Source organism: Aythya ferina (genome assembly GCF_964211825.1).
Source record: "Aythya ferina genome assembly, chromosome: 1".
In the NCBI taxonomy this organism is placed as follows: Eukaryota; Metazoa; Chordata; class Aves; order Anseriformes; family Anatidae; genus Aythya; species Aythya ferina.
The window spans coordinates 143,605,293-143,632,628 of record NC_140296.1 but is presented as its reverse complement, the minus strand read 5'-3'; the positions used below and the strand labels follow the sequence as shown (position 1 = coordinate 143,632,628).

Genomic DNA, 27,336 nt, shown 5'->3' with positions numbered 1-27,336 from the left:
CATTTAAGCCTTATTGTCCATTTAATTCTGAGGCATTGTACAGTACTATGAAAAGATTACCAGTGCAAAGTGCTGCTTCACCAGGGGATTCTGCTGTGCTTGCACTGGCCATCGTGTGAACACTGCTGCAAACGGGGCTGATTTTCTTTTTACTGTTGCAGGTTTTTCTTTAATCTTTGAGCTGTTTCCACGTAGAACTTCAGCCGCTGTTGCCACTGATGCAGCTGCACCGTTTTTGGAGTACAGATGCTCATTTTCCTGGCACACAATAGACGCATCTGTGGCAATTATGAGATCTCACTGTGCACTGAAATCATGCATTAGTTTACATAAAGTTTGTCATATGTGTCACACGAATCTAAAAGGAAAGGAAGATCATAGGAAACTTAATCTATTCTTGTATGTTAGATAAAATCATATAAATCTGCATGTGAGCCTTCCTCTGTAAAAACTGTGGGGGTTTTATGAGGTGTGGGATGCTCTGAGAGTTTCCATTGTGTTACTTGCTATAACAAATTACCATTATTATTCTGTGCATTTCTATTTTGTAACATGTTGTGTTTTTTGTTAGTCTGTTCAAAATAATAAAACAGATTAAACTAAACTAGAGCTGCCCAGGGATAATGATCAAGTCTATAAAAAAAAGAAACTCTCCAATTATGGTTTACGGTATTATTAAATCATGAGAGGCCTCAAAAAAAAAGGTTGAATGAGTCTTTGTGTGTACAAGTGGATAACAAGCACTACGTTAGAGCCCAAGGGTGCTGGTGGTTATGTGTAACTGGCTTTGAATTGGGATGTGTGGTGAACCCTTGCTCTTGTGGCTTAGGCCCCTTTGGTTCCAGGTCTGTGAGGCTGGAGTTGCTGAACCCCGGTTGATTTCCAGGCCCTCTGTGTGGTGATTTGCCTACCCAGGGGGAGGTGTCACCACTGCCTGACATCTCCCGGGTGGGTGTCCTTGGCAGGAAAGTAGCACGGTGTGCAGACTGCTCCCTGGGCCTGCACCAACCTGTGGCTGGGGAAGTCCATGCGGCACTTTGTCCTAGAGTGGAGGAAAGGAAAAGCTGCCATAGGTAGTGAAGCAAACTACGCCAAAACCAAGGACTGTGTGCACTATACTCTTCCTGCAAAACAAAAATTAAGGGATTTCCTTGTTAGGGCACATACCTCTTCTGGTATACCTCCTGCTCTGGCATGCAGTTTGGCAGTACTCTGCCTTGGGTGTGACACTAAACCACACATACTGCAACACTCGGCCACAAGGGCTGGTGTTGGGACCAGGGTCTGTGCTTGAAGACATGTTAGTACAGTCTGCTCCCCTTCAGGGGGGTGTGAGCAGTGCTGGGGCTTCTGTACTGATTTTTTTTGCTTGGTGGTGGCTTAAATACTTGACGATGTCACCTGGTATCTTTGGTGTACATGTTTTTCTCCTTTCCTCTGTGCCTTTTGAAGGTCTTTGTGTTTGAACTGCCATTCACCACTTCTCAGGAGGCTTAGTGCACTCTTCACCTTCAGGAACTCTTCCAGTAGAGATGTTGAGACAGTGCCAAACTCTTATTCCATGAGTGGTTCATGAGGAGCTCCCCTGAGGAAAGATCTTGTCTGACATGGCGTCTCTCCTTCCTAGTGTCTCCATTCCTTGGAGTGTGTTCACTTGCTTTATTCAGCCCTGTATCTTTGCAATATTATTTGAAAATACCTGTCTGGTCAGACAGAAGCAGTCAGTTCAAAAAGTTTGGCCAGCCCATCTGGACTTCTAGCTATGTGCTCTACCACGTCTGTCATCTTCTAGCCCATAGAATCATTAAGGTTGGAAAAGACCTTCAGGATCATCTGGTCCAACCATCCCCTACCACCAATGTCACTCACTAACCCATGTCCCCAAGCACCATGTCCAGCCTTTCCTTGAACACCCACAGGGATGGCGACTCCACCACCTCCATGGGCAACTAGTCCCAGTGCCTGACTGCTCTTTCTGAGGAGAAATGTCTCCTCATTTCCAGCCTGAACCTCACCTGGCCAACTTGAGGCCATTCCCTCTAGACCTGTCACTAGTTTCCTGCAAGAAGAGGCTGGAAGTTAGGAATGATTGTAATACTGGTGAGTTTGGGGCTGGCAGCTTAAAAACGTGAAAGTGAAATTCCCCATTTGTGGGGCAGTTTAGATATGGAAACAAGGACTTCCCTCATCCTATACTAGAGTATAGTTATTGCCTGCCAGAGCTTCTGTTCATAAATGTTGTGTTGGAGAAACACTATTTATTGCTTAATTTTGAGATTCTTACTTGTGTTTTAGTTTCTTTGTTTGCTGGGCTACATACTGTGTATGGTTACTGCAAGACTCTGTGATAATGCTGATGCCAGTAAACAAAGAGAAGAATGAATCTCTGCAAAGGTATTAAAGTTTAAAAAAGTGCTAAGGCTTTTTTTTTCTTCTTCTTCCCGTTAACCCATTCCTTCCTAACCCATTCACCTGCCCAGGAATTGCTCTGCAGTAGAGCAAATTTGCCTTTCTGTAGTCAGCTGCCTTTTTTTCCCCATGGGTGGAAGGAAGCCTGTGCTGGGGAGCTTTGCAGAATTCTTGTGACTTGTGATTAGAGCTATGTGGAGCCCCAGATTTACTCATTCATTTGACGTGCAATAAATTTAGCCACTGCTAACACTTCAAAATTGTTCTACTGGGATTGTTTCAGGACAAAAGACTGTTTCCTTTAATGTCATGTGGCCTAATTTTTTATGACAAAGAGCTTTGCAGCAAAAACATGGGTGTGAATATAGCACCTGCATGCAACTGCGTTTAATGTTTATGGACCACCAAAGATGGTATTCAAAACATACATGGAGGCATGCTTGCACTCAGATTCTGCTGTTTAATGGAAGACTTATCTTAATAGCATGGTGCTGTTATGCTTGTGTTTTGTTCTGCCTTTTTTTTTCTTCTTAACATTATTTAAAGAATACACAGGGGAATACCCAAGCTGTGAGGCTGATGCTTATACATAGCTGTTTTCAATAACTTAGACCAAGTAATACTCACTTAGAAGCCTTTTTGACTTGATGTTTCACCCCAAGAAGGGTTGTGAAGAGCGCACCCTGCCTTTAGGAGAGGTGAGCTGATGGGGAGGCAGGATCGGTCCCTGTGAGGTTTCCTTCTCTTGCCAATAGCCATGCTTTGCAGGATGAGAAGTCATCAGACATGATTCATGTAGACTGTGAAAGATTTTTCAAGAGTGCTGTCAGATGTTGTGTTTTTAGTGATTGGTCCTCACATCTCAGACAAATAAATAAACGGGAATCTCTCACATTTGGTATACGGCTTGTCTGTGCTGCCTGATAACCTGAACCTGAGCGCTTGTCTCCACGCCCCTCACCTGCCCTCATCTGCTCTGGCAACCTGATTTCTGGAGAAGGTACAATTTGACATTTTTTCAGGTGGTGACGCGCTCCATCAGGCTGATTTACAGCCAGAAGTGATTCATTTGTCTGAAGAACTGGTCCTGCAGGTGGTCCCTGCCATCGTGCACATCTGCAGGTGCCTCTGACAGGGAATGCTGTTTGGGCTGCTGCTTCGACTTCTTCTGGGCAGGGCGGCCTCTGCTGCCCCTTGTTCCATGCTGAGTGCTGAAAACAAGATTCAGGCTTGGGGGTTCCTGCGGCTGCAGCATATTTACAGCTGAATCTCTGTCTGGGTGTGTGTTACTGCCATTTGTGGTGCTTTTTTGTTTTGTGCGAGTGGAAACGAGGGAAAGTGATGTGTGCTGCAGCTCTGCAGTGGTTTGCAGGAGAGATGGGAAAAAAATGCCCCAACAGCTCAGCTCTTCACGTGCACTTGAATTATGCAGACTGATGTCGTGTCACAAAGTAGTTGTATCAACCTGTACTCAAAGGGACAGGTCAAGTCATGACAAAATCCCACTTTTCCCAGACTCTAGGGGTTTCAGCTATTGCCTTGATAAATGTTGCAATGGAAACAGAGGAGTAATGCACAAAGAAGACTCCAGGTCTGTTAAAGTAGGCTTGACATGGGAGACGTGGCCCAGGACAGATAGCACGCTGTTACTTGTGAGTAAGGAATGTAGAGAGTATTTATAAAAAGCATATGTTGCTTGGCCCTTGCAGACGTACCCCACCTCCTCTGTCTTACAAATAAACGAAGGTGTTTGCATGGTAGCAACAACTCGGTGGCATTGCTGTTGAATCATGTATGTCACGGGAAGCCTGGTGGCTGTTAGCAACAGGAAGGATTGTTTTCCCCTAGCCTGTTTACAGCTACATGCTAAATATTTAGGTTGATTCATGGTTTCACTGGGTGCCTTCTCTGCCTTTTTTTTTTTTTTTTAATATCCTTAACATTAATACTTCTAAATTCCATGTTCATTTATAGAATCCTCACCACATACAGACGCCAGATGTGTATGTGCATGTATACGTGTGTGTATATAAATAAGTCCAAATATACAGATACAGTTAGTTCTAAAGAGAATCAAGTTATCTTCAACTGCACGTAAAGCGAAGCCTGTCAGCAGCTGTTAAGCAAGATGGCTGTAAAAAAAAAAAAAAAGTGACAAGAAAAATACATTAATACATGATGTCAAACAAATGTCATAACAGCTTGTTATATACTTTGTTTATGAGACAAAAATAACGAACCCGCATTGTCATTAGATGAGTTAACTTATCTTTAACTTCAATGTCTTTGTAGAAGTGATGCTGACTAGTAGAGCAGCTTTGTAGCCCAGTCCCGATGTCAGTAAAGCATTTAAATAAATGCTATGCCTCCAGTATGCGAAAGCATTTTGAAAGTGAGGTGGCAGTGAATATTCCTGTAGCACCAGGCTGATGCTCCAGCTCCTGCCGAGTCCTTGCCCTGGGTGTTCCCAAGCAAAAGCTTCTGTCCCATAGCAGAAAATCACCACCCTTATTGTAAAGCTGCCACGTGGCTGAGAAGCACGTGAAGTGCCAACAGGGGAATAGGACAAGTGCTGCACTTCTGATGTTGGACCGTGTTAGTTGCTGCTAGGGAAGCACATCTATTGTTTCACTGCGGCAGACCTGACCTAATGCTAGGGAACAAGCCTCTCCCATCTCCGTGTCGTGAGGCTTGCCAAATTCAACCACATATTTTAGAAGGAAAACTAAGGAAGTGGTTTCTCTTTAATCAGATAAACTAGAGGTTCAGAGCAATTTTCACTAATTAGCTTAATAGCACTTGCATTAGAAGACTGCAAATCAGGCAAAAAGAACAATTTTTTAGAGCATTTGAAGGATGTCCTGCTACTACAAGGCCACTCCAGTCAAGTTATGGCTCTTTTTTTTTCTTTCTTTTCTTTACAGGTTAAACATATTACTGGCTGGTATGAACCCCTTCTATTTCCACGCGGTGAATGTAATTTTACACTGTCTAGTGACTCTTGTGCTGATGTATACTTGCGACAAAGCTGTGTTCAAGGACTGTCGACTTGCTTTTGTCACAGCGCTGTTCTTTGCTGTGCATCCCATTCACACCGAGGCTGTAAGTATGTGACACAAAATGACACAGAAGCTAAAAATAAATGTACGCTTTCTTTCTTTCTTTTCCTTTAAAGAAACCTTTGAGTCACACAGAATGTGGTGGTTGTGATATTTGCTTTGGAAGATCAAAGGTGAGAATATGCTATAGTTAAAAAATAATAATAATAAAAAAAAAAAGGTGCAGGAGTCCTTAAGAAATCCATGTATTCAGACTTGCCATCTTCCTGCTCCTGTGCTAAATTCTAAGTGACGGTCGTAGTCAGCAGTGCCAGCAGCAAATGGACAGTCATTCACTCGATGAAAATGTCGGGTCTTCTGAAACCCAAGAAATCAGTGAGGCCGCCGTCTCCTGCTGGGACATTGTTCCATGCCTTCACTCGTCTCCTGTAGCCATCAATTCAAGGGAGAAAAAGCGAAGGGAGCATTAGCGTGTATTCTGGACAAGATCACTCATTCGGATAGAGGCAATGTGACCTACAGATTAATTTTTACTGCTTGCAATTAAACCTAAGAATATCATCCTCAGAAAAACGTGTTAGCTTAATAAATCCATGATAAGTTTACAGAGCAACAGCTCATCCTGCACTTTTTCCTGTTTGTTCTATGAAAGCGTTTAAAGACTTAGTCATTCTACAACTGCAGTCTGTTAGTGTGGGGAGTTACTTCTCCTGTGGATAAAACGAGTCTTGCTGTCTTTGAAAAGGAGATGCAACGTGTAGCTGCCCATGCTTAAAAAGAGAAGTGCACTTGTTAGCTGAGATACCATTGACATCACGGACTTGTAACGAGCCTTTGTAAATTAGTGAGTGAAACAGCTGCCATGGCCGAGAACTTTTGAGGAGAGATTACCTTAATAACAAAAAGCCACGAGCTTTACAGTTACTCCCTGTGCTGTGTCGTGTGAACTAATCAGCTAGGCACCTTTTGATAATACAGCTTTGTAGTGCAGGGGAGGTTTTAGAAGAGGCCCTCTTTGAATTTATTTTCGTGGGGGTCAGAACTTAAAAAGGTTAAAATAAATGCCAGAGCACTGAATGTAGCTTAATTGTGTAATTGCAAAAGAGGCAAAATTTCAAAGGGCCTTTAATTTGCTTTATGTTCAATTTTAGATCTTTATGAAATGGAATGTTGAAATATTTTATAAAAAGAATGTTTATAAGTTCTTCAGTAAGTTCTTACAGATTTTGTTAATAGATATGTGGAAAAACTTGTATAAACTCAGATTATTCGAAGAGGATAAATTACATACCACTGTATTACTTTTTGTTGATAAAGTTTATTCAAATGTTAATTTTTAACTCACTCCTATATGAAAAGTCTCCTCCACAGAGTTGTTCTTTGATTAGTCCTTTTCTTTACAAACCTCAATTCTGGGACTTTGATGTGTTTCTCATTCAAGTCTTATTACCCAAAATCAAAACAGATTACTAAAACCAGTATTTTTCTATGCAACTTTAACAATATTTTAAAAAGAACTTAAAGGATGATTTGTCTGTTGGATTACGCACTTGTTTTGCCAAGTGGGAAATGCAGCAGACAAAACTGAATATATCCTACACTAACCAAGGAGCATTTTGGTGTGATGAGGAAGGATAACAACGATATAAAAGCTTAAAATAGTAGCAGTTAGCCTGGATCGTTGAAGCAGTCAGTAAATGTGTGTGCCTTTTTATGTATCTGCTTTTACATCTGTACATCTCTTTTCTTTTTAGGTAACAGGTATAGTAGGCAGAGCGGATGTCCTAGCCTGTCTACTCTTTCTGTTGGCTTTTCTCTCCTATAATAGGTATGGATCCTTGGTGTCTGTTGTTACGATATGAGGGGATGCTCTGGTTTGGGGAGAAAATCCATTGGGTTCTGGCTATTACTGGTAAAGGTGCTTCCTCCAGCACAATGCTCTGGTCCCTGCTGCAGCTGCAGTGCCAAATAAGTGACACTTATTAAAATCTGTAAGCTTGAACAGAGAACTTGGCATTTAAGATGTCCTCTTCCACTGACATTACCAACTGACCATACACCAGAGGGGTGTTTGTAGAGCTAGACCTGAAATGACAAAGAATTGCTTTCAGCTGAAGGCAGATTGTCTCTTTGGAGAGAAAAATCCAGTCTGTGAGAGTTCCGGGTCATGTCCTGACCATTAGTTGTGCTTTTCAGATGAAAACTTAGCACTCTTTGAGGGTCTGTATCCTAAAACTGTAACCGAACAAGCACAGATAAGAAACAGCTTTACTTGGATAGTGTTTCTGCCCTTTCACATTGCTGTTTCATTTATGAACAACACTGTGCCATCATGATCCTGTGGAAAAGCTGCTTGTGTCCCTCTTGGGATGTTTGCTACAAATCTATAGCACTGTTTTCATCTGAAGGTTTCAAAGCTGTAAAACTGGAAGTGACCCTATAGGAAGTTTGTTTGATTTTTGTTTCTTACCTTTTGCCCTCTTTTACTTCTTTGCCCTACCTTTTACTTCCTCTGACTGTTTTAAGTCTACTTTGTCTTTCTGCTTGTCTCTTTTTCTTCTGCTGCTCAAGTTCCTGGTGTACCTCTCAATAGTTGTGTTTTCCTTTCTGTCCTAGTGTCTAAACCTTTCTTCATTTATCAGCAAACAGTGTAGACAGTTCACTCAACTTATTACCAAGATCTTAAATCAAGAAGTACCTCAATATTTGTGTGAATGTACTACGTTTGAAAATAAAAGTTAAAAATATGTTTGTCAAATCTCTTTTTCAGGAGTGTGGATCAGCTTTATGTTGGGGAACATTTCCCTCCCACTGCCTCCCCATTCTTTTTGCTGCTTAGTTTATTCCTTGGGACGTGTGCAATGCTGGTGAAAGAAACTGGAGTCACCGTGTTTGGTGTGTGCTTGGTTTATGACTTCTTTTCCCTCTCCTGCAATGCCCTCAAACTGTAAGTAATTGCTATGCTTGCTGTGCTTTCCCAGTGTTGCTGCCTGTATGTACTACAGAATATATAACACTGTACACAGCACGGTGGGAGATGGTCTTGCCCTGCTGAATTAGGAGGCACACGTCGGACTGATTAGGAAGGCAGCAAGATTACATTCTGGTTTTGTTCTTTGTTACTCTCTAGCTGCCTGTTAACTTTTGCTGGGTGTATGGACTGGATGTAAAGATCTGATCTCTAAAATGCTCAGTTCAGTCTGTCAAGACTAATTTATTTTTTTTGCATGGGAGCTCAGATTGAAGCATCAACATCTTAAAATTTCTCTACCTTAACTCCTTCCACTAGCAGCATCTGCATGATTATTCAGTCATAATGTCATGCTTGTAGAAATATATTATGACACTTAATAGTAAAATCAGGTTTGATCCTTCCTGTCCTTACAAAACGGAAAAAGAGGGAAAATATCCAGCCAGTTCTGAAATGATTGGAATAATTAGCAGCTCTGAGCAGTTACTGGAGAAGAGTCAAATCCTTTGAAGACGATATCCCTCACCCTCTTAGCTTCACAATAACTATGCAGCTCTGCACTTTCATTAAAAGACAGAAGTCTTTCAGTTGATAGAAGCTGTTTTATATGCAGTTCTGTCCCATACCACCCCTGGGACAGATTTGTCAATAAGTGAGCGAATGTAATGGCTTGCTGCCACTGATGATGGCAGATCTTGCTCCTGCCATCATTTCCCATGTTCCTACCTGCGTTGTCCCCTGGGCTCTGGAGCCTGTCCCACCCCTGCAGGAGCTAGTGTGCATAGGCTGTAGGAAAGGACACTGAGTTCGTGCTCCTGCAGTAGTGAATTAAATCAGCTCCCAGCAGGGTTTGGGGAGTTGGCTGGGAATTTCTCCTGTTTTCAGCCGATGAGTAAGTCATAGTTGTGCCACTGGTGGGCAGGTAGCCAGCAAGGAGCTTTCTGGGGGCTGACAGCCTGCACACTGCTCATAACGCTTGCATTTGCAGGCTGCTGGTCGGTGTTCCAGGAGCTGCCTGGCTGTAGATGACACAAATGTTCATTAACCTTGGGAAAATCTGGGTCCCTTCTTCCCCCACTCCCCGCAATCTGCCCCTTCCCTTAGTTTTACTTCCCAGTGGCCTCTCTATGTTTTTCCTGTGCTTCAGTGGCACCCAGTTGCCCAGATCTGGCAGCTTGCAGCTCTGTAGTCCAGGCGTGCTGCATTTTAATATTTGTTCTAGTTGTATGCGTTGTGCACTTTTCTATCTGTTTGTGGCACTCGGGGTTTTATGACTGCATATGAATTTTTTTAAGGGGAAGCAGAAAAACAGCAGCCTCCTATGTGCTGCTGAAACTCATCTCCTCCTGTTCCTACCTCCAACCTGTACAGATCTGATTTCTGTTTAAAAAGAGGCAGAGCACCAGTCATTTTCTGCAACAAAACAATGAGGATTGTGGCTTATTCTTCTCACAGTGCTTCCCACCACACCAGAGGTCCAGAGAAGAGTTTTACATGGGTGTGCTTGGCTGCTGTTGCTCTTGGTGTTGTCCCCTAGTTTGAGTTAGGAACCAATAAGTCCTGTCCTCCCAGATCATATAGACTTCGTATTTTAAATAAAATGTCGTCTGTTGCATGTTGTGCTGTTAACATAATGCTCAACCTTTTGGTAAGTAAACATGGGAGGAAAAAATCCCTTAAAAGCCTTTTCTTATCTTTCCCATTCCCCCTTCTTCTCCACGCCCCCCTGCTTTCCCGTTTGTCGCCTGATCAGGAGAAATGGGGGGATCCACCAGAGACCTGGCCGGCCGTGCATGGCTTCGACCCCTGCCTCGCCGCCAGTCCCTGCGGCCGGCCGGGAGAATGGGAAGCATCGCTTCGCTCACAGGGGCGCCTGGAACTCGTGCCACCCCACCTCGCCAGAGGAGCAGCGCAGCGGTGGCCTTCCTGTGCCCAGCAAAGCCATCTGGGCCATTCGGAGGTACTGACGGCCGCCCGGCCCTCTGCTGCACAGCTCGTCCTGTCTTAACCCTGTCAGCCCTGTTTTAGTGCTGAGTATCTCTAAGCACACATCTGCGGGTATAATTTCTACATGCATGTATGCAGGCATATCTATGCGGTGGGTGTGCATGTTTATGTGTGCATATGAAAGGAGAGGTGATGCCCGCTCCTGAGAGTTTGCACGTGATGGTGAGAGCTGGGCTCAGGCAGCAGCAGAGTGATTTTTCCTGCTGGTGTTCCAGCAGTTCTCAACTTGCTCATTGTGCATCTCATTTGGGAAGGAAGGACTCTCCCGTAACTGAAGGCCTGATGTGGTGCCAGGGCTCTGTGGCCTTGTTCATTTTGAACAGCACTGAGTTGGGAGGAGTGTTTAAGAGGGAAAGAGTCAGCTCTGGGTCATGGATCTGTGCCAGGATGTTGGGTTTTCTAGCTTTTAACCTTGACCTTTGCATGGTCTCCCTGGTAGCCCTTGCCTGCCAGCTTGTGTTTGGCCTGGCGATGGGCTTCTTTGTCTCCTTGGACTCTGCAGGGAGAAACAGAGAAGCACTTTGGAAGTGTCTCTGAAGTCCAGTGAGGATTTTTCCCACGTCTCTCCCTCTCTCTGGAGGAAGCTGCCTTTTCTCTGTTTGTTTTTCTGGATTGTTCCTCTTCAGTTAAGTTCACGACTTTGAGGCTTGTGGTGGGGGTGGGAGAGGGAAAGAAGGGAAGGGCAGTCAGCTCTTCCGTCACAGACATGCCCCCACTGTCTTGTCCAAGTTGCCTTCAAGTATTTTGTGTTGTTGAAATTCAGAAGAAACCCTGAGGTGTGGGACTTGTGTTTTCTGGAAGGAGGAATAACCTCTTGCTGTCGTGCTGAGGGGTGCTGGTTTCTGCTGGTTATCTCAGCTGCAGCCATCCCGATGAGCAAACAGCAGGTTTTAGCATCAGCATGCTGCATTACTGCTGATTTTTGTTTTTAGCTACCAAATAGCCACAGCATCATTTTCGTTGGAGACCTATAATAATGAATCGCCCCACACCACCTATTTCTTGCAGAAAGTGCTGTGTTCCTTGATTAGATCAGAAATATCTGCTGCAGTTCCTTGTTCGTTTCATCTTCCTGCTGCATCAGTATGTATGATATACAGGCTGGTACATGAAATCCATACCTTCTCACATCACAGAATCTGTTTGCTCTATATTTAGTCGCAATGGCTCAGCCCACTCGAGAGCTTCTACGGTGCAGACTGATGGGCCTGGTGTTTAGTCTGATGGGTCTGACTTGTGCGCGGCTGTTTTTTTTGGCCTTGTTTTTAACAAAGAGAAGAGTGGGTTTGGCTGCGGTGCCTCCTTGTGTGGGAACCCGTGACAGAAGAATGACGAGGAAGTTGAGACTTTTCCGAGTGGCTTAGTGCCAGTTGCTCTCCTACCCGGACTCGGCTGCCAGTCGGGAACTGCTTCTAAAGTGTTAGGGTTTTTTGTTTTCTTTTTTCTTTTTTTGAATTTGTTTCTTCTTCTATATCCCCAAATGAGTAGAACAGTTAGATAAGCATAGGTGACCCCTGTTCATTCTGTTATGCCAGGCCAGAATGGGCTGTCCAAGTGCCTCTTGTACCATCTTGCCCCTAGAGTTTAGTACCTGGTGGGGAAGAGTAAACTGAGCACAGGCAGTGGTACAGCTGCTATTCCTGACCTTTCTTCTTTCCCTATTTCTTTAAATGCTTTCATTCTCTTTGTATTTGCTCCTCATTTTCACAGACAGATACTACGTTGGAGGGTACCCATGTAAGAAATACCTCCTGTCTTCCTCCATCATCCTGTTCTTTGTTTCTTGTGCCCCTCTTTCTTTCTTCCCTCCTGTTGCTCCTTCCCCTGAGGTTTGCTTTATACTTTTTCCAGACACTTTCCTCCTGTCCTTCTTTTTAGGACCGTCCCTTTCTTACACCAGGGGAAGGCCTCAGGTCTTCTGGCCTTTTCAGGGGGGTGTCAGAGGCTGTGTTGCAGAGACGGTGCACGTGAGGTGGCTTCAGAGGGAACTTTTTGATGCTGCCAGCTGGCATTTGCTTTTCGGCAGCTGCCTCTTCAAATGTTGTAAAGGATTTCATGGCAAATAGAGCTCTGCATGTACATAGCTGCTTTCTTTCTCAAAAGAGGCTCTCGTGGCATAAGCCTCTCAGCTCCTCTTTTCAAGTGACAGCGTGCAATGTGCTTGTGACGACCCGTTGTGTGACAGCTCGCTGGGGGTGCCCAGAGTGGAGCTGGCTTGGACCCTGTAGCTGAAAGGAAAACTTGCTGTGACACACTCGTGTGGTGACTGGGCCTGTCAGCTCTGGGAGAAAGCCTGGGATGGGTTAAGGGATCCCACTGTTCTGTCAGGATTTTCCCCTAATGTTTATATACACACAGCATCCAGGCAAGATCTTCCCGGCTCTCATACCTTACAGCAATGAGGGCTGCTTTGCTCCGGGCATTCCTGTTCCCCAAAGTAATCATGGTTTTGATACCTCTGAAGGCACTATTAGGTCAGATAGTATCCTCCTGGTGGAGAGGGATTGTATTCACGGAACGACAGCCTCACAGAGCCTGGGCAATCTGACCAGTGCCAGCTTGTCTAACGCCAAAGTTTACTAGGCACTATGAAAAAATAAATGTGCCGCTGCAGCGTTTGTCCCTTAAATAGCTCAAACAGATACAGCATTTTCAAGAGATCTTCTCAAGCATTAACCACAGGGAGCGTGCTTGCAGATGTGTGGAACTGTAAGTTTAAATGTGTTGCAGCACAGTGACTCAAAACGACGTCCACATCACCTGGGAGGCTGGGGACCACCACCAAATCATGACTGTGGTCCTCCCCTTCATTCCATTTACTGCTTCTGTCACAAGACAGATTAAAATAGCTTAAATACTTTCTGTGTGTGGTCTTTCCCTAGTGCTATTGGCATATGATATGATGTGGAGTAGGAAGCAGGCAAAGCAATTGTTCTATCAAAATACAATCCATCTCTTTAGAAAAATAAATCCTTAATATTGACGAAAAAAAGGTAAGAGGAAAAAAATAGAAATTGCTGTCAGATATACAAAATTAATTACACAGTTTCTCCTCTGTAATTGATGTTTCTCTGACTTGTGTAGGTCAGCAAAAGGGAAGGGAAAAGATTTAAAAACACTGAAGTTGGAGGCTGATTGGGTATGGTCAAGTAGCTTCAGGTACCTTTCTTAGTGCACCAGGCTGCTAGTTGGAAGCTCTTCATTCGAATAAAATAGTTGTGTACTGCTTGATCTGTACTTCTAGGTACTTGTAGTATGATCAATTAGGTTTCTAGTTAATAATAATTTACTATGTACCATTCTACTAAAGCGAACTGAAAAATGTAGGAAGACATAATGGAGGAGTTAAGGGAATCATTCTGATTAGTAGGAACTGGAGCTAGTTACGGAAATTCCTGGTGCAGAGAGACTTCTGTTCTTTGTTACCGCGTGCTCTTATCTTTGGCTACCCAGTGAGTGTGCGGATTGCAGTCCTGAGTGCGTTCATGAGTAAGGAATGAGTTAGCCTGGATGAAGCTGCAGGATTTATCACCACGATTTATTACAGTTCTTGGGGATGCTGGCATATACTGCTGAAGTGAGGTAGGTAGGATCTCTTACAAGTTTGATCAGCATCCCTGAGTTTTAAGACCCGAAAGAGGTTAGTGACCAAAAGAGGTTAGTGACCATATAGGCCCTCCAGTATGATGCAAATAGAGAATGGAAGAGAGGAACTTTCACATCAACCTTTACTTCTGTTTGGGATGAAGCCAGAGCTTCAGTACCTTCACTATGGTAGTGCAGTATAGGATCACAGGGTAGTTTGGATTGGAAGAGACCATAAAGCCCACCCACTTCCACCCCGTTACCATGGGCAGGGACACCTCCCACCAGCCCAGGCTGCCCAAAGCCCCATCCAGCCTGGCCTCGAGCACCTCCAGGGATGGGGCAGCCACAGCGTCTCTGGGTGGCCTGTGCCAGGGCCTCGCCGCCCTCATTGAGAAGAGTTTCTTCCTCATGTCTAATATAAATCTACCATCTTTTAGTTTAAAACCGAGAGCGGAGTCTTATTATCGAGAGATATCAGTGCCAATACCTCATTGCACAACATAGTGATACGCTGTTTGATCCTTGAAGATATTTAACAAGAATAGTAAGTGTAAAGCAACAGGTTGGTCGTTCGCTTTGTCTTGATTTGCTGAACCCACTGTTCAATGAAAATTGGTGTCTATTTTTTGATTATTTTTCCTTACAAAGCCGTATATCGTTACAGTCACGTCACATCACACATGCCTCACACTCATCATTGCTAAGTGCTATGTAACCCGTGACCTCCCCCTCATAACACTTAGTAACCCTGATGGTTTTGAGCTTTCTAAATGAGTCTGTAGTGGGACCACAGTCGAAGCTTCAGGTGTTCTTGGAAAACAAAACTCCTCAGTAAGTTGCATGCTTTTGAAACACAAACCTCTGTTTATCTTTGCTCATCTAGAAACTGATCTTCAGTGATTTATCTGGGGAGGCTCTTCCCTTGGAATTGACAACAGACCAGTTTTAATGTGTCTGTTTTCTGTGTACCCTAGCCATTGCATTGGTTTATTCTTTGTGCGTGTTTCTTTCTTACTTGCTTGCCAAGTGACAGACTGAGAGAAGAAGCAGGTGTACTTGGAGCTGTGCCCAGCATTGTCACTTTAAATCTCTGCAGACGTGCAAAAGAGATCAAGGGAGCTCACTACATGTTAGCACTGTGGGATCCATGCAGAAAACCCATTGATCCAAAATTCGGTTAAATTCATGAGGTTGTAGCAGGGATAAATGTGATCTGATGACTAAACCGGCAGCAATGTTGTTTCCTTTTGCAGTAGCAGGGGAAGGGAAATGGAAACGCTCTGCAGAACATGGTGCATTCCAGAGATGTCTGTGCTGGCCCAACGATTGATATACTACGAGGAGAAGTATGTTGAGGTCATAAAGTATCTTCCCTGTGTCCCAGCGCAGCGTGCACGGTCCGTGTTTGAGCTGAACCAGATGCTGTTCACCAACATGAAGGAATGGAGGGAGAGTGGGGGAAGAAGTGCTGATACATGTGACCTGCAACTGGGTAGAAATTGAATGATTTTGATTCAGCTTTTCCTCACTAAGTGCTAAAGGGACTTCTTTTTCTAATTCTTGTGTAGCAGTGTTTTTTATATATATATATATATTTTTAAACAAACTAATTTGGCAATGTAGCACATTTTCTGCTTTAACATGAAATTTCTGTTCAAAAACCAGAAGTGTCAGCTGTGTTTCTAATGCTTTCCCTTGCAACACAGTGTAATGCTTCCTGGACCCATAACTGTTATAGGCAGAATAGTGTCGTGGGTTTCTCAGATACAGGATTTCATTTATGTAAACTAAGATTTTCTTGAATTTGTCAGAGGGAGTTTTATAGCAAGGCATTGCTCAGAATATGAAATTGTCTGGGTAATAGAAGTGCTACGAAGAGTTCTTAGAACTTTCACAGAATCACAGAATCACAGAATTTTCTAGGTTGGAAGAGACCTCAAGATCATCGAGTCCAACCTCTGACCTAATGCTAGCAGTCCCCACTAAACCATTTCCCTAAGCTCTACATCTAAACGTCTTTTGAAGACTTCCAGGGATGGTGACTCCACCACTTCCCTGGGCAGCCTGTTCCAGTGCCTCACAACCCTTTCAGTGAAGAAGTTCTTCCTAACATCTAACCTAAAACTCCCCTGGCTCAACTTAAGCCCATTCCCCCTCGTCCTGTCACCAGGCACGTGGGAGAACAGGCCAACCCCCACCTCGCTACAGCCTCCCTTGAGGTACCCATAGAGAGCGATAAGGTCACCCCTGAGCCTCCTTTTCTCCAGGCTGAACAAGCCCAGCTCCCTCAGCCGCTCCTCGTAGGACTTGTTCTCCAGGCCCCTCACCAGCTTCGTCGCCCTTCTCTGCACCCGCTCAAGCACCTCGATGTCCTTCTTGTAGCGAGGGGCCCAAAACTGAACACAGTTTCTTAAACTTCAGGAAGCCATTCTTTGTTGCATTCATGTATCCTGAAGGTGGTTGCACTCATATCTAAAGCCTGACAGAAAAAAACACCTCTGACAAAAAAATAATACCTCTGACAAAACACTAAGGTCTGACAATTATTTATTTTCATAAGGTGAACATACAGCAAAAGAAAAGCCTGGATACTTGACACGGCCTGACTTTGCAAATATCGAAGCAATAGTTGGTAGAGGAATTCAAGGACGGTAGCCTGGTTTAGGATTCAGTCTGTGGTGAAAAAGGTCTGGGAGTCTAGCAGTCAAAATGATTTTATTCTTTAAGAAAGCTCTTTCTGCTTTCCTAGACCTAGACCTCTAGTAACCTGGAGCATTACACCTAGACTTTTCTCTTCCTTCCTCTCTCATTGATGATCTCCTGAGTGCTGTGAGCCTTTGATAAGAAAGGAGCAATCTCATAGTCTGTGACGTTCTGGGCAAAGTTTGGTGTTAGACTGTCTCTGCGTGAAAGGAGAGAAAACTAAGTACTGAATGGTTGCTGGCTGTACATTGATTTTTTTTGGGGGGGAACTGCAGTTTAAAATTGAACAGAATATGATGATCCAGTTTTGCCCTAAAAGACAAGTAGGACCCTGAGTCCCAAGACCTGAGAAGGCACAGCATGTACTGAAAGAGAACAGATTAGATAAGTGTCATCGTTATCTTGGTAGCTGTGGGATGCTTCTTGTATGTGTTGCAAGCTTTTTTTAGTTGTAGCAGGTTTGCTAAGGCTCTGCCATTCTCTCTTTTTAGTAAGCTTAAGTTATGAATGAAGTTCAGCCCCCTTTGGGGAGCTGTATTGCAGAGGTGGATTTGGCCAGCGGTTTACTTTTCTCTGAACTAATTTCTTCAGATCATTTTTCCATTGTGAGTCTGAGCTCTAGCACTAGCTACTGCTGTGTCCGTGTCCTGTCCTTTCAGAAAACGTTCCCTAGCAATAACATGTGAATCTTCTTCCACCCCTTTGCCTACAGGCAGTGATGATATTTATTGTCATGCTCAGATGGTACCTGAGGCCGCCAGAAGGCTTTGTTAGAGTTTAGAAGCATAGAAAAAGTGGGTGTCCCGTGCTTCAAGCCTTGGATTCAGCTTAGGATTTCAGTGCTCTGCTCTGTGACTATCTTCCACAGAAGCCTTGTGTGATCTTGGGAAAACACTTACATCTCTCTGTGCCCACTGCCCGTGCTGGAAGCTGACACACAGTAATGCACGCTTCCTTTCTACCTCCACTTGTGTGGTATGGTTGTTGTTTGAAGACTGTAAATTTCTAAGCTCAAGGACTGTCTCTCTTGTGCATGCTTGTGGCCTTACGTGTCTGAATATTTGCAATGTGCTAGTGCTCCTTCAACACAAGCAATTGAAGTCATTGCTTGCTAGCTAAAGTTTACTTAAAAACAGCACCGCTTTGGTATGATGGTGACTCATGTTGCATGCACACACGAGAAGGCATATTAAGACATCATGAGGGCTGCAAAACTCTGCGGCCACCAGGTAGGAGCGACCTGGCTCTTTTGGCCCTGTTATGTGTTTACTTTATGGCGGTCTTTAATTACACGATCATATACCATTTTTTTTCTGCACGATCCATGCTCTATTCAATGCCCAGAATGAATGGTGCTCACTTAATGAGCATCTGCTCAATATTTTGTTTCTTTCTCGTCCAGGGCACAGCCCTATGCCCTGCTTACTTCACGTCGTTCGAGTCCTGCTCCAAGACAGATTAACCTCTCAATAATTTCTCAGAGTAGAATCTACCAAGTGCTGGTATTTTCTTGCAGTTTGTTGCTTCAATCTATAAGCTCTCGAATTACTCTTGGCGTAATTTCTGGATGTGTAATTTTGAAGAAACAAGGAAAGTGAATAAACAAACTTCACAGAGGGTTGCCGCGTGGGTGCGAGCAGGTGGACTGAAACCTCTGGATCCACCCCATCGACATCTGCCGCTCGAGTGAGCAGAGTAGCTGCTGGCAGCAGCAGGTTGTGCTCTGGAGGAGCAAGTGTTAGAGGAGATGGGAGACTTTTGCCCAGGTGATTTCAGGGCCCCACCTGTGTCCTTGTCCTAGGACATCCTACACATGCTCCCCACTCCTCCAGCTTGCAAACTCCTGCTGTGGGAGCTTTGCCCAGCCAGGGGACAAGGTCTCTCTGGGACCACCAGCAAGGTCCCACCAGTTGTCTCCTTACTTTATCTCCTCCCCTCTACATGGGCTTCTGATCTATGGCCCACAAGCTCTGCTTGCCTTGCAGTCTCTTTCCTCCATCTGTGTGGGTTCAGTTTTCCTCTGCTCTGCACCAAAATGAGGAGATTTCCCTGGGTTTGAGGAGGAGGGAGCATGGAGAGCCAGGCAAAGCTGGGGAGCTGCTTTGCTGTGGCATGGAGCCATGGCTGGCTGCGTGGCTGGCCTGCTTGGACGTGGAAAAGCCCATGCTGGTGCACGCAGTCACTGACATAGAAGAAGCTGGGTTTTAAGGTTGACTTCCTTTGTTGGATCAGCTGCTCTTCTGGGTGGTGTTTTTTGGTGCCACGGTACAGAATGAAACCTCTCTTCCTCTTTTAAACCCTTCCAAGAAGGAAGTGGAAAGTAAATAATATCCTGAGGATTATTAGTGTGTGACAGTCTACAAGAGGCTCTGTTTATTTCAGTGAGCAGCAAATAAATGCAAGTAGTTCGGCTTTATGTGCATTAAGTGCCAGAATAAAGGCACGAGACTGAGACCGATGGTAGTTTTCTTAGACAACGATGACTTAACATCTGCTAGCTATTTTTTAAGAATGACTTTTTAGTCCTTTAAAGATCTGTTAGACTTTCATTTAGCCTATGGGAATCCATTTTTGTGAATTGATAAGTGGGAAAGATGCTTGGGACAGAGAACCATACGTAGGAAGATGGAATAAGGAGGAAAAGCTGACCACCAGTTTTGTTTTTCTCTCCATCTTCTGAAAGGTGCTGATCACTGGTTCATCCATGTGCAGAGGGAGCAGGGCTTTTTATCTTGATAGCGAGACTTGCGTTTAAACTCTGCAGCTGCAGTCACTTTATTGGACGTCGGCCTGCTCCATTCCCCGTGTTGCTAATTGGAAGTCCCTAATTTGTAGGTGCAGTCTGTGTGTCCCGGAGTTGACTCACAGGAGAGTGTTCAATCCCCTTACTTCACAGGCCTGCCTTTCTATTCACAGTTCATGGCGGTCTCATTAAATTGCCGTTTGAAACAGCAGCGTGTCTGTGTTCATTGGCTTCCTCTGAAAGCCCGGTAAACCGGTGTCAAGGAATTAACAGTGGCTGAGAAGCAGAAAAACCTTAATGGCTTGCCAGGCTATTTTCTGGGGTAGATTGACACAGAATGATATTCCAGTTACCCAAAAAACAACAAGAACAAATAAACAAAAAAGAAACAACACACCCGAAGATGGATGAAATCCAGGTTATTTACAGACATTTCCCCAGACCTAATCTAATTGTACAGTTTCTCTCTTCTACCTTCGACTTCCAGGTACTTTTGGACATCTAGGGAAACTTCTAGGCTGTTCTCAGGACTGGAGTGTTCAGCTGTAACTTTTTGCATCATTTATGACCAGTGCTTTCTGAGCTGGTCCATGTCTCCTTCAAGAACCTGATAATCACAGCATGCATTACCTGAAGGACAGCAGGGCTAAGTTACATGGCTCTAGGTTTCACAGGCTGATACAAACTATCATCTCAAATCATGAGGACTTTGAGACCATCAAATTTGACTTCAGGTGGATTGCTACAGTTGTGTGGCAAGGGTTACTTTGATTTTCAAAGTGAAGTAGCTGTTGAGATTTAGTATTTCATTTAAAAGAACAAAATCTGTTAGTATATGTAATGCTTTCCTCCTTCTTCCTGTATGCTTTCCAAGATGGATAGATCCTGCCCTGACTAAAAACTAAATCTTCAACTCAATCTAAACTTTCTGGTGGTAGTAAACCACTTCCACATTTTCATTAAGTTATCCCAATATGCTTTTCCAACTAGTTCATTAGAAACCTTAATCCTGTACTCGTCTTTGAAACGCTGCAATGCACATTTCTCTCCTGACTGCAGGTCTTTGATGCAGATTTTTTTTAGCTGTCTGCTAAGCAGTTTGAAGAATGGGAATGTCCAGGAAGCTGTAGCACAGAAGGGATTCTTGTAAATGCATTCCACATTCTCAAACATCTGTGCTGAAATTCAGATAATGGCCGAAGCAAGCCTTGAAAGACACCACTTGCACCAGTGCTGCTGGAGCAGTGCTATCGATTGCTTGCCCCCAAGCCCAACAGGTCCCACGGTACCTGGCTGTGCTCTGCTTTGCCTTGTGGATTCTCATTACCTGCTGCAACTGATCATTAGATAGCTTAAAAGAAAATCTTCCACTGAAGTGTGTGGTGGGGGTTGTTATTTAATCTCCATTCTTGAGGTTAGATTTGGTTGTCTTGGAATATCATTCAACCATCTGGATGATGCAGTTGTTACCTCTGTTTAAAGCTGTCATGCCAGTGTGTTTGCTGTAGGTCCTCTGTTTCATGGCTGGGGTCTAAAAGTCTGCTAAAATCTCTTCTTTTATGTCCTATGAATCCCTTGTTCTTTGCAAATCAGGGCAGAGTCAGAGAAAATAAGGCACAAAATGTGTACGTTGAAGCTTACTATGGTTGCACTTCGGTTTTACTAATACAGGAACTATGGAATAAAATACAATTCCTTCTGATCTGTGAAAGACGACAACAAACCTGTTGGGCTTTCAGCTAAGAAGAAGAAAATTAGAAGGAATAAATGTCTTATCTCTGTTTTCCATGGAGGCAAAGGCTGTATTTACTGTTCAAAGTAAAGTTCAGGGAAAGAGTAATTGTCAGTCAAGGATGGAAGGGAGAGAAAACAATACTTTTATTTCCCTCCCATAAAATGCAGTTTTGTCTGATCATACAACATTATTCCGTGTATTGTTCTTGCAAACTATGCGAGGAATTTCTGCAGAGAAAAAGCCGCTGTAAAATTATGCACTTTGGTTCTCTTGCAGTATTTTGACTTTGTTTGATTTTAATTGCATTTAACAATAATCTCTGCCTAATCTCATGACAGCAGTTTATATCATTGTTGTGCCTGGAAGTTATCTGTAAATGTCTGAAGCAGAGATGTTTCTTTTGTATTTTGATAATAAGCTCACTTGATTGATTATTGTTGTTCTGCCGTTTCTCCCCCCTTCTCTCCAGTGTTAATTATGTCACGTATTTATTTCAGAAGATGAATCGCTTAAAGTACAAGCATCAGGATACAAGCAGCAGCAATTTTCATCTTTAGAAAACTGTTACCTGGTTTGTGATCTGAATGGCTGCTGATGCCATTCCTTCTAGTCTCTCCATTACAGATCAGTGTTCCTTTGCTAAGCTTGGCTGACGTGCTGTGGATTCGCACATTACCCTGATCCTGAGTGGTAACTCCATCATGGAATTACTCAATGAGTGAATTCTTTCACTCATTGACCAAATATGCTTTGGAGATGATGGATAACTTTCCATCCAGAGGGCATTTGTTCATGCATCTGGTCCAGTGCTATGCATGATTGTGGTGAATACAGGAATTTTTGGATGGTATTTCTTCAGAAAAAAAATAGACATCTTCACATTCAGATTTGTCTATGAAAGTCACATCAGTATATTCAACATAGTAGAAGAACGTTATAGGAACACTGTATCAAAACAGTGGTCCATCAGCCTCTAGTACCTGTTTTCTGACTGTGGTCATTACTAGATGCTCACAGAAAAAATAAAAAAAAAAATAGGAAAGAGGCCAGAACAGGGTCAGATTTACTCACCATAAGCTCTGAAAATGTGCCAGTCAGCAGTGATTTAGAGACTATGGACCTGGAGGCTTTGTCTGGAGCACTGTGTTTCAGATTCTCCATGGGCCTGTCCTCTGTGGAGCTGCTTAATTCATTTTTTAGACCCATTTTCTCCCCTGACTTTGACATCTCATCACAATGAGTTCTGTGATTTGATGGCACACAGTCCTAGAAAGTCTTTCCCTTTGCTTGAAAACTGATAATTTAATTGCGATAAGAAGTAGGATGTATTTTTTCTGGTTCACTATACCAAACTCTCAGCATGTACTCCTTTTCCAGGCTGGACAGTCCTTTTCCTGTTGTATTATCTCCTCATGCAAAAGCCATTCCACATATCTGATGAGCCTTATTACCTTTCTCTGTACCTCTTCTAACTCTATTAGATCCTTTGAAAATTGTACAGAAGAAGGGGAAATCTCGAAATAACATGCAGTACTCCAGATGCAGGGGCACGCTGGGATTTTTATCGAGTCTATTATTGCTTGTTGTTTCTGTTCTGTTTCTTTATAAATGTGCTGGATCCTTATGCTGTTCACAAGCTGCATTTTCAGTGCTGATTTATGCCACCACCTTTTTTTTATTATTATTTATTCTTTTGTTCTGACTGCAAGCATTGCAGTCTGTGTAGATAAATGAGATGTACAGTAAAAAACCTGAATGGAAAATGTGAGTGTCTTTTATTAGTGTGTTTTGAATTCTGTGGCTGAAAAGCATCCTGCTGATCACCCAGCCTGTTCCCCATTAGAGGGGAAAGGGTGGAGCAAGGCGCTGAACTCAGCTGAGATGTGCCTGGCTGATTTCAGGGCCAGAGGGAAGACCATCAAACTCTGTAGCTGCAGCATCTGGGCCTCAACTACATCAGTATGAGTTTAAGATGTTTCCTCCCTTCCTCAACTGCTACTTGGGGGTAAGTAATAACTCAGAGTAACCTGGCTTGGGTAAAGCTTGTGCACTTCCACAGACGTGGACTCATGAGACTGTTTCTCTCTGCTTTTTTCAACGTCGGCAGCTTTCTCTTCTCCTCTGTGATGTAGTGCAAAGGGGCCACTACCAGTATGTCAGCTAACAAGGACCCCTAGCGTGTGTCCCCTCCACTCTCAGTGTGTTTGTGCTCCCTCAGCTAGGGAGCAATGGCACCTCCAAAAACTGCAGGGCAGCAGTTCCCAGTATTTGCTCAAGAACATCTGACGTAAAGCAGAGGCTGAATCCAGGACTGCCTAAGCCTCAAGCAAATCTACCTCAGCAAGCCTTCTTACTTTGCCAGTAAACTGACAATTTCTCTCTTGATTTCTTGAAAGATAGAGCCAGAGCCCACTGCACCTCCCTCTCCAGCAAGCTGAAAGCTTCAGCATTTGCTATCTTCAAGTAAGAAGATGTAGACAGCCCAAGCCATGATAGCTGCTGTCCTAGGGCCTGCATGTCACAATTTGTTGTGGTTATTTACTTTGATCTGATTTGGCCTCTGGACTCCACCAAAAGCACCTTTCAGTGTGAATTAATTAAGAGAATTATGTTTTCGCCCTTCAATTGCTTTTAAAAGAGACGTGTTCTCAGATGGCGGTAGAAGAGGAGGGAGATGTTTTTCCTCTGTGCAAAAGCCATTCTTTTGGTTGTAGGCTTTCTCTGTTGTTCATCGTGCTCTGGGAGTCTGCTGTGCTGGCACATTTAAGGTGCAGTTTCCTGGGTGCCTGCAAATGCCAGCACCAAGTGAGAACCCTCGGAGGTATCCCAGTCCAAATGAGCAGCTTTCTAATAACGATGATGACTTTAATATTGCAGCATCCTGTCTCCACAGAGCAGTGAGTTAATTATGAGGTGTGAACAAGGAATATGTTTCACAGTGCCTTGGCAATTTTCTAAGTTCACTGATCCGTAAACAAGATTATTCCCTAATAGTCCTTCATCTCTGCCATTATTACACAAGGATGTTCAACTTTAAATTAAATTAAAAATGATCATCTTTAAAGTTTGTTGAGCCACGGCTAATCTTTTGAGAGTGTTTCCAGGATTAACTATTTTTAAATTGCATAGTTATCTGGGGAGAAATATTTTGCCGTTCTTGCTCTGCCATTTGTATAAAGACCATACAGTAGCAACTCCCCACAAAGAGATGAGAATTAAACTTTTTTTCTTTTGTCCTTCTTTTCAAAGTCCTTGACACTGTGAGACAGCTGATGTTTTGGGGGAAAGCTGCCTCATCGAGGTTCATGAGGGTTTTTACAGTTCTTTCAGCTGCTGCCAGCCCAAGGGAGAGAGAATAAATTCAGTTCCGAAATGCCAGCAGTCCAGCACGGCTCCGCCAATGGCCCTCAGACAGTTTGCAGGGGACGAGAGTGACACTTGCTGTTGGCATGAAAGCGTCACAGTTTGCAGTCTCTCGGGGTTGTGCAGAGCTACAACTCCTTGAAGACATTTTTACTGTTGCTGGAAGTGTCACCGTCACTCTCTGAAGTCAGGAGGGACCCATTTGTGATCATCTAATCTGAGTTGGAGCATGGTGCAGGAGACGGAGCCTCATCTAAGAATTACCGTCTCAAGCCTGAATTTCTCCTGGAGCTGTGTTGCACGCCAGTGTTAAAGCCTTGATGTGATGGAGTATTTGAGGTGTCCTTAGGTGGATGGTTGCAGTGGTATGTTCTCCTCGCTGTTAAAAATGTGCTCCTATTTCTAGTCTGATTTATCTAATTTCAGCTTCCAAGCACTGCATCTCATTATGTCTTTTCACACAAGATTGAGCAGGGCTCTCCTAGCTGAAAGTTTTGCAGTCTGTGATAGCTGTTTTATTGTTCTTCAAGGTGGACTGAAAGGCTGGGCTTGCTAAGGATATGCCTACCCAGCAGCCACTGCGTTGGCACAGCTTATGTGCTCAGATACAAGTAAGTCTCAGATTAAATAGCTTGGGTTCTGCTGGTAATGTATCTGCAATGACATGGAGATCAGAGTAGGTAAAGCAAGCTTTTTAGTCATATAAGTGTTTTTGTGTTTTTTTTTTTTTAATCATGTGATAGTCATGATAAACTGTTTCAAAACAGTAAAACAGAGTTAATTTTTGCAGCGCAAAATTTACATATTTCAAAAGGAAGTACTTTGCTAAGGAAAAACAAGTAGATTAGAGAAAAATCAGTGTATCTTTGATGAATCCCTATGGGGTAAGAAGGAAATCTTCCCATGTGTTTGTTGTGTTTCCAGCACAACAGTATTTCAATCTTAATTGGAAAATTAGTCATATGAGGAGGTGCACTTGATACTGCATCTGCACACACAGATGACATTTGGATGGTGCACTGCTCCTGATCTTGTGAGCATTGCCATGGAATCCTTAACGAATGCAAGTGTTCAGAGTCTGGATTTGACATTTTGTCTGGAAGGACTGTGAGTGAAAATGCTATCTTTGAAATACTGTCTTGAACCCTTGTTCCCATTAGTAAAGTTGGAGAAAAGGGGTTGGAGAAAATGGAGATAGATCACCCTTTTTAAAACAACATTGTCCCCTGTGATGTATTTTCTGGTGGGTTTTTATTCAGTGTAGTTTTAGAAGCAAGAAAAGATGTAGATTGGTATCTTTATTTCACACTCAGTATGTTTTATACTCGGGAAGTATAATTTCAGAGGGGAAAAATGTCTTCTGCTGAATTGCTGGCTGCTGAACCTGGAGCATGCAGGAGGCTTTCAGGAAGGTGGGGACATCAGGTGTTGACCTATGTTGACGATGCTTCATTTGTAAGATTTAGTCAGATTAAAGCAGAGAGTAATATGATGAATTTGGCTGCAGGCTCAGTGTTTAAGAATACACAAGGCAGAACATCAGCATACTTCCTTTATACCAGCTGAGGCTGTGGCCCAGCTGGCAGACTACTCTGTGGGTGCCATTATCTTTTCCATAACAAGTTTCATACTCTCACATTTCATTTATTTAAGCATCTGTCATTACCTCTTCAGAAATCCCTTACAAATTAGAGGTGCAGCTTGCATAACTGAAGAGCAATTATTGTTCCATTACCAAGTAATGAAGTGCACACTTGTATAGAAAGAATGATGTCTCCAAATATGATAAAGTTCAGCAAGAATCCCAAGATAAAATTATTTTTTGTCTGTAAGTTTATATTTGAATAGGTGGCAGATCTTACATGTTATTTAAAAAAAAAAAAAAGAAAGAAAACACCTGTGAGAGTGAGTTTGAAAAATTTCCCTTTCAAAGTCAGGGAAGATGTTTTACATCATCGTGAAAGATGCCTCTGCCATGGCCCCGAGTTTGAGGTTGGCGTTGGTTTGGTGTGGTGTTTTGGAGCACGCTGTGGTGTGATGTTGGTCCCCTGGTAATTCTGCCAGGACATGGAGGAGGCTCCAGGAGAGGCAGGAGCCCTGGGACCTCAGTACAGTCTGGTCATTGCCCAAGTTACATTTGAAGAAGACTTTAGTTTTCAGCTGGATGAAGTTGCAGGGCTCTTGAGCGAGTCCAGATGGTGCTCCTGGGGCCTGCTTCCGAGATGTTTGATTCCTGGCACAGTCACTTGAAGCGGTAATGCTCTCTGCTAGTTAGGCCTTGACTTTTCTCCGGCTCCCAAACACTGAGGTACTTCAGCAGGAAATTGTTTTGAATGTTTAGTCCTTGTGTTTAATGCTTTGCTGAGTGGAGCTTAGCGTGATGATCACGGCCAGCTAATCCCTCTAGCAGAGTCCCCTTGTAACGGGGACACATAATCATGAAGATTACTGGGTCATTGCAGCTGAACAGCTGGTGCTGATTGCTGTAGCACTGTTTGTATTTGGTACAGCTGAGATTTCCGCGTCTCTGGGATCTCTGTGACAAGAGTCAGGCCACTACAAATCTAGTGAATGGGCTGGCTGGCGGCACAGCTCTGACTGGCTCCACACACCTGCCTGCGGTCAAGCAATATATACAAGCTGATGTCTGCGGGATGCTTCTTTCCTCCTTAAATAAGAAGCCTTGGAGTATTTCTGACCTCTTAATGTTGAAAGTCTTTTCCAATCTGTTAAATGCTTATTTCCTTCAGTAACTTGT

General features: G+C 43.6%; 1 protein-coding gene across 1 annotated transcript in view; it reads left to right on the top strand.

The window, feature by feature from the left end:
• TMTC1 (transmembrane O-mannosyltransferase targeting cadherins 1) overlaps positions 1 to 27,336 on the top strand; it is a 148,193-nt gene that overhangs the window by 6,583 nt on the left and 114,274 nt on the right. Inside the window, exons 2-5 of the mRNA XM_084528443.1 lie at positions 5,334 to 5,511; positions 7,223 to 7,296; positions 8,239 to 8,415; positions 10,193 to 10,399. Of these exons, the coding sequence (XP_084384569.1) occupies positions 5,334 to 5,511; positions 7,223 to 7,296; positions 8,239 to 8,415; positions 10,193 to 10,399 (636 nt within the window). The remainder of the gene's footprint in view (positions 1 to 5,333; positions 5,512 to 7,222; positions 7,297 to 8,238; positions 8,416 to 10,192; positions 10,400 to 27,336) is intronic.